The sequence below is a fragment of the Octopus bimaculoides genome, chromosome 25 (genome assembly GCF_001194135.2).
Source record: "Octopus bimaculoides isolate UCB-OBI-ISO-001 chromosome 25, ASM119413v2, whole genome shotgun sequence".
Classification (NCBI taxonomy): Eukaryota; Metazoa; Mollusca; class Cephalopoda; order Octopoda; family Octopodidae; genus Octopus; species Octopus bimaculoides.
The window spans coordinates 1,030,457-1,037,612 of NC_069005.1; the positions used below are offsets into that span (position 1 = coordinate 1,030,457).

The 7,156-nt window shown below is 38.2% G+C and overlaps 1 protein-coding gene across 2 annotated transcripts in view; it reads right to left on the minus strand.

Annotated features, from left to right (window-relative positions):
• Nucleotides 1-7,156, minus strand: part of LOC106876053 (OTU domain-containing protein 3) — a 30,821-nt gene that overhangs the window by 18,669 nt on the left and 4,996 nt on the right. For both annotated transcript variants that reach the window (XM_014924451.2, XM_014924453.2), the window contains exon 2: nt 5,156-5,839. In XM_014924451.2, the coding sequence (XP_014779937.1) occupies nt 5,156-5,839 (684 nt within the window). The remainder of the gene's footprint in view (nt 1-5,155; nt 5,840-7,156) is intronic.

A 7,156-nucleotide genomic window follows, 5' to 3' on the forward strand; every position in this document is an offset into this window, starting at 1 on the left:
TATATATATTGTTTTATGCTCATAGTGGCCAGATCTGGCCTTTCACACCTAGCCTATAATATTATTCTAAAAATTAGCAGTTACCTCATCAAAATTGCAAAGATAAGGCATGATTCATTCAAAACAATGAATAAATAAAAGCATTACTTTCGACAGAATAATGCAAATGCTAAAGGTTTAAGAATGAAATTCAAAATATGTTCCATCGACCCAGGGAGGTGAATCAGCAGGTTTTTATATATCATTGTTGACCTTCGGTGAAACTGTTTGTCTTCCTAAATAATCAACCTGAATTGTTATGTTTTATTAGCCAGTTGGCTACACCAACTCACAATATATATAAACACACCCATTCATACACACACATGCACCAGTCCACACATGTACACATTCATAAATGCATGCATACACATCCACACCTACATGCATACACAAACACACATACATACACAAACACTGGGAAATGCTTCAAGACTTTCTTCATTTTACTGAGAAACAGGAGGAGTGAACCAAAAGATCTTTTAGAGTCTATTCTTGAATTGGGTGGATTGGGTGTAGTGGATATTGGGAGATTCACTCTTCAAGAACCCCTGTTACAGTAGATGAAGAATTGATAGAGGTTCTTTTGCTGATATTAGAGATAAACAAAATAGTTGTGGGTGCAACAAGAGAGTTTATTAATATATCTAATTTAATGTATATATATATATATCTAATTTAATGATTTGAATTATGAGAGGGTTTGTAACTACTCTCAAAGTTCTAGATTTCGTGATGCAGCTAAGAAGTCAACAATATTTAAAATAGTAGCAACAGTAGTCTTCAGTCCTCGGTTGTTGAGGGTGACAATGGAGTTTTTTTCTAAAAGTATTTGGGCCACGATGTCTGCCCACAAAGATTTCTGTATTCATAACCAACATGAATAAAAGAGCCTGTCCACGAGACATCTACACACCTATTCAGAAAATATGTGCACGGACATTTAATTAGTTCAGTATACGCCAAGACACACCTAAAGACTGGATTACAAGAAAAATAATAAATGTCATCAAAGTATTATTCATATTCTTACACACAATAGCCATGCATAAATACAAACCCACAATATATATATATACACACACACACACACACAAACGTATACAAAACACACATCTCACAAACACATGATGTGAATCTCACCCAAACTAGTAAAAAATATGACACAATGGAATAAGACGTATGTGGGTGTGTAAGTAAATATTCATGTGTACACACACAGTCACATAACTACATATATGCAAATATATATATATATATATATATATATATATGCGCACACATATCTACAAGAAATGCACACACACACTCCTCTGATTCATGAAAGGCATTTGAATACCACAACCATTCAACCGAGACATACCATGCAATGGCAAATACAACACCAAAATATTTTCTTTTAAATATTTGATAAAATATGATTTTTAAAAATGAAACTATTTCTATACACACACACACACATACAAATGCATACACACACTTGTATGTACACACATACATATTTATATACACATGCACACACTCCCACAGACATATTTAACTACACAAATTAATATGCTGCTACATGTGTTTCTATAAATGTTTAACAGTCAAAAGTTTTGTTGTTTTTTTTATTCCAAACATGTAAGAAATTAAAATTAATTAACCAGAAACAAACATTACAAACTTAACAAAATTTCTATCATTGTTAAACGTTAGAAAAGCATCAGAAATAAGTACAAAGCCATTTATTCCAACATCTTTTTAGATTAGTCGTCATAAATATAGTTTATATACACAACTACTGCACTATAGACAGGCCAATTCAATTTATGTGTAGTTAAATGGTTCCAGGTTCAGTCCCACTGCATGGCACCTTGGGCAAGTGTTTTCTACTATAGTCCTGGGCCAACTAATGCCTTCTGAGTGGATATGTCTACCTATCTCCATACACACAAAACTCTCTACATATATTTACACACGTATATATGTGTGCGTGTTACTGTTTCCCCATCTTGACAGCATTAGACAGCTGTAAATGAGTGACACCATCATACAAGTGGTGTCGTTTGTTTCCAATCTTCTTTGCAAAACATGTTTGGCCATGGGATAAACATTTACCTTGTTTGGAAACAGGTGAGGGTTGGTGACAGAAAGAGCATCCAGCCGTAGAAAACCTGCCTCAACAAATTCCATCTAACCCACACAGGCATAGAAAAGTGGATGTTAAAACAATGAAAATGATGAACTACCTCACTACAAATTATTCACACAACTACTACACTTTTCAAAATTTCATTGTAATACATAATCGACATAACTCCATGACAATGGGTTTCTTTTTTTTATCAAGTAACCAGGTTGTATTGACAGTAATTGTTCACCAACAATGGTTTTCACGTATATTTACATCAACCGCTTTAACCAGTTTACAGCGTTGATTCATTTGGTTGCCTCCACGTGGTAATGGTAATCGTACCAAATGAGGTCAGTACTCAGTGTGAGATAACATTCGGCTTAGATTTGTGCCAACTGCTTTAGTACAAGTATTGCTTATTTACCTAGGCTATATCACTGTGCAGGACGCTCATGCGTTACTATTCCTGAATAAAATCATTCAACAGCACAAGTCAAATCATTTTCATGCATTTACAATCACATGAATTCAAAAACTGACTTTAATGTGGTAGAGTTCAAAACAGGGTCCCACACACAGTGGCATATCACATTGTGAACAATGGTATCTAGTTTGCTTTACGTGCATCTCTTTGAAGCATTTGTTTTCTTGGGGAGAAAGAATTGTGGAAAATGTCCACATCACTTCACCATGCAGTGAGGAGAATCCAGCATGGGGACATCCACGTATTCTGTACTTTGGCAGGTCTGATGCTTCTATCATTTCACGGAACAATAGATTCCTGAATGTCAATCCATCCCCCACACTGCCAACCATCTGCCAAATCAAACGGGAGTTCATGACACACATGTCAACTATATACAAGAAAATTTTTTTATACCATTTCACAAATTTTCTCACCGATTTCTGTGTCATTGCCAGCTGATTTAAGCGATCGACACTGCCGCTCCTTCATTGTATGAAACAACAACACTTGGTTTCATTATGGTATTACAGTCTGCATCTTATTTCCCAGTGTCCTTCATGCTTGCAGAATGCATTGTGGACAACATGCAGACGTTTTTCTTGTTATGCCACACTAGAGCGAGAATGTTATTATTGGTGCATCAGTATGCTGTTCCCCCACTTTCAAAGTTTAATCTCGTGAAGATCAGGAGGCATATTTTTCCTGTGTGTCCCCACAGTCACAGAAGCATTAGTCCTCCTTGGCTGCAATTGCAGGAAGGGGTCTGGACTGGAAAACCCGTTGTCCATATAAATATTGTAGCCAGTGTTTATGTAGGATACCTTAACCCTTTTGTTACCTTATTTTTGTTAAAATACACTGCTTTTGTTTAGATTAATTTTGAAAATAATGAAGAATTTAGTGAAATACTTATTACAATAGTGTTTGGAGCAGATTAACATGGAATTCTGAAGGAAGGTTTTAATTTGGTTCACTTCAAAACAGGAAGTTTATACCACTGGTCTCAGGTAGGTTGGTATCAAAACAGCCAAAATGTCTTGGTTAAGAGTGGTCAGTAGGGAAGCACCATCTCTTGACATGCTGTCCAACCAAGATTTAGAAGCGTCTATCTTCTGTGTTCTTTTTCTGTCGGAGGAATTGCCATTTTCATCCATTTGAGTTACCTTGATGAAAAATTGTCTTGGAGACGGTTTGCTGCATTTGTTTCCAATGCCAAATGAATTCCTATTGAGAGAACTAAAGGGACAATAAACAACCAAGGTTTTAACACCATTGATCAACTGTTTCTGTCTCTAAAATTTTGGAAGTTCTCCAGAGATGTGAGGTGGACCTTGGAGTTGTTTTCATCTCTTTTTTTGAGTGAATCAAATTCGCTAACCAGATTCAAAATGTGCGGTGCATGTGGCAAGCTCTCTTTTTTCCATGGTATTGGCAATGGAAATATCATTTGAAGCAAATTGCTTATAAAATGAAAGACTACATCTGTTGTGACCCTAATCTGAACACATATTCACTAAAGTTGACAAACCACTCAGATTAATTAAAACAAGCTGATATATCAATTTCAGTAGCTGACGTTCATGCAAACATAATTAGCAACGGCTTTACATAAATCAAGATTTCTACAAAAACTATTTTTTTGCTACTTGACTTGAAGAGGGACAGAGGAAGGACAAACAGAGAGGTGAAAGAAATTTTGATAGTATTAGAGTAGCAAAGGAAGAAAGAAGAGACAATGGAAGAGAAATATACAGAATAGAAAGAGTATGGAACTAAAGAAGAGAAGAAAAAAAAGGTAACATATATAAGAAAGAAAGAGAGAGAGAGAGAGAGAGAGAGAGAGAGAGGCAGGAGGAAAGCAATAAAAATTTGATAATAACAGAAAGGTGAGACAGAAGTTAAAAATAGAGAAATGGATAGAAGAGGGAGAATATTAAAACAGAAAGATTCAACACTGTGGTGGCAGTAGAGGACCAGGCAATAGTTACATACAAAAGAAGGAAAGGGATGAGAAGATGGACAAACACATTCAAACTTTCTCGAATGGATGATAGTTTCAAAGGTTGAATTGTTAAATTTTATTTATGTTATGAGTAAACAAAGACTGGTAAATAGTTATATTTTTAACAGTGTTTCATGCAAACTGGCACTTGAGTGCTTTTTCCACTCAAAGGGTAAACAGTAATACACTAAAGTATAGGTTCAATTCCTGCAGGAATCATACATTATATTTCACATTTGTGCATGTATTATATATATGCACAAACACACAGGTATGGCTATGGGGTTAAGAAGTTTACTTCTCAACCAAGGGGCTTCCACACAGTTACCATCTCCCAAATTCATTGACAAGGCATTGCCGAGCACTGAGTTTGAACCCAAGACCATGTAGATTGCAAAGTGAATTTTGCCACGTTTATTACGAAGCAACGTGGTTCACAGAAAATACCAATTCTAGTTTTTGGTGGATAATGAATATTTTTACAAGAACAACCAAAAATTTAATTAGAGAGAGAAAGGATCAAAAGACTCACCCATCAGCTGGAATGTCCCTTAATTGTAGACCCAGTTTAACGACCTGGTTGGAGAAACTGGGGTAGTTTTCATCATCAGCCAAGTAAGATTCCATCTTGCGCTCTTGCCGGTCCCCACCGCAGTTCCTTGCAGGGCTTTTGTCATCCCGTTTCCGGGCCATAATGGACAGGGGTTTCCAGCAACCGCTTGACCAGCTGGGGCTTGTCACACTCTCACTGCTGGTGGCGATGGTGGTGGTCGTGGTGGGGACACTGCTACTGGCAATGCTATCGGTGGAAGTGGAGACGGAGGGGGGGGAGGAGTTAGTTTTGTTCTTCTTGGAGGTGAGGGGCCCTTGATTATTGCCGGCTTTGTTACTGTCCCGGTGGGGGTTGCTGGTCCCAGCAGCCACACACGTCAAGCTGTGCTGGCTCCACTTGGCTCCACCACCTATGCTCAGATCAGGGGGTGGCGGTGGGGGGTGAGATGGGGGTGGATGCCGCTTAGGCGGCTTCTTTTTGGACAACTGCTGCTGCTGTTGCTGCTGCTGCTGTTTCAATGACTTGTTGCTCTTGTGTTTACTGCTGTTCTCTGTGGCACTGACCAATGGACTGTCGCTGTCTCCGGCAGCGGTGGCGGTGATGCTACTGTCACTCTGGCTACCAGTTCCTGTACTTGTTGTTGTTGTAGTCGTGGAAGAATTGCTGTTGGAGAAAAAGAGAGAGAGAGAGAGAGAGAGAGAGGGAGAATGAGTTGGAGTTTATTGTAATTTGGAAAACAACCACAAAATATAAATGGTGGCAGCGGCAGCATTGTGATGACGATGACGATGATGATGGTAGTGATGATTGAGTTGGCAGTTAACTGAATTGAAAACAAGAAGGAAAAAAGAATAAAGAACAAAAGCTCTCAAATGGTGGTGGTGGTCATGTTAGGGGTGGCTTGTGAAGAGAAAAGTAGAAATGCAAATTGCGATGCTGGAGCAGAGCCACGCCAAGGCACCATCTTGAAGGATTTCAGCCCCTCCAACACTTCTGGCCAATTTATTGGTCATTTATTTTATTGATCTCTAATTTAACTGAAAATGCTAAGTTACCATGCTGGAGCAACATTTCTATTTCTTTAGGTGGTGGTCATGTGTTAAACACACAGGTTACATAACTCCAATGATGGAAACAGCATTGACAAAGCTAGTAGTAGTAGTAGTAATAGTAGAAAAATTGATTTTAAAAAATAAACACATGTGACAGGTGCAAGTGTGGTTAAGAAGCTTGCTTCACAGTCATGTGGTTTCAGGTTCAGTCCCACAGCATGGCACCTTATAGCCCTAGGCTAACCAAACCCTTCTGAGCAAATTTAGTAGGCAGAAACTAAATGTGTGCGTGTGTGTGTATTTGTGTCTCCTTGTATTGATATTGTGTCATGGTTGTAAATGAGTGTCACTGTCGTACAAGCAGTGTCGTTCATTTTCAATATACCGTGAGAACATGACTGGCTATGGGGAAATTTTATATTAGTTAGAAACAAGTGAGAGTTAGTGACAGGAAGAGCATCCAATCATAGAAAAATTTACCTCAGTAAATTTCATCCAACCTAAGCAAGTATAAAAAAGTGGATATTAAAATTACAATGATGAGGCTACGACAGTCTCTGCACAATTTCCAAAGTACAAAGTGATCCCTGAAATGCAGAAGAGGGAGAAGACCATGGAAGAGGATGGTTGACCCGAAGATGCTGCATCTCGCAGAGATGATAATAATGGATTGTACTGATGGTAGATATGAGATGCTGCACAAGATGCATCCAGCCATGCACTGCAACACACACACACACAAGGGCAATGCTTAGAAGCTGCAATATTTCTACCCAGCCTCACCTTACATCTGTCCCTTTTTACCCATCTCCTCATCATTTGTAGTCCTCCATCTCCTTTGCTGACTACACCATTCTCATCACTCTGCCCATTTGCCCTTCAACTCCACCGCTCTCTCCTATATATATATATATATATATATATATAT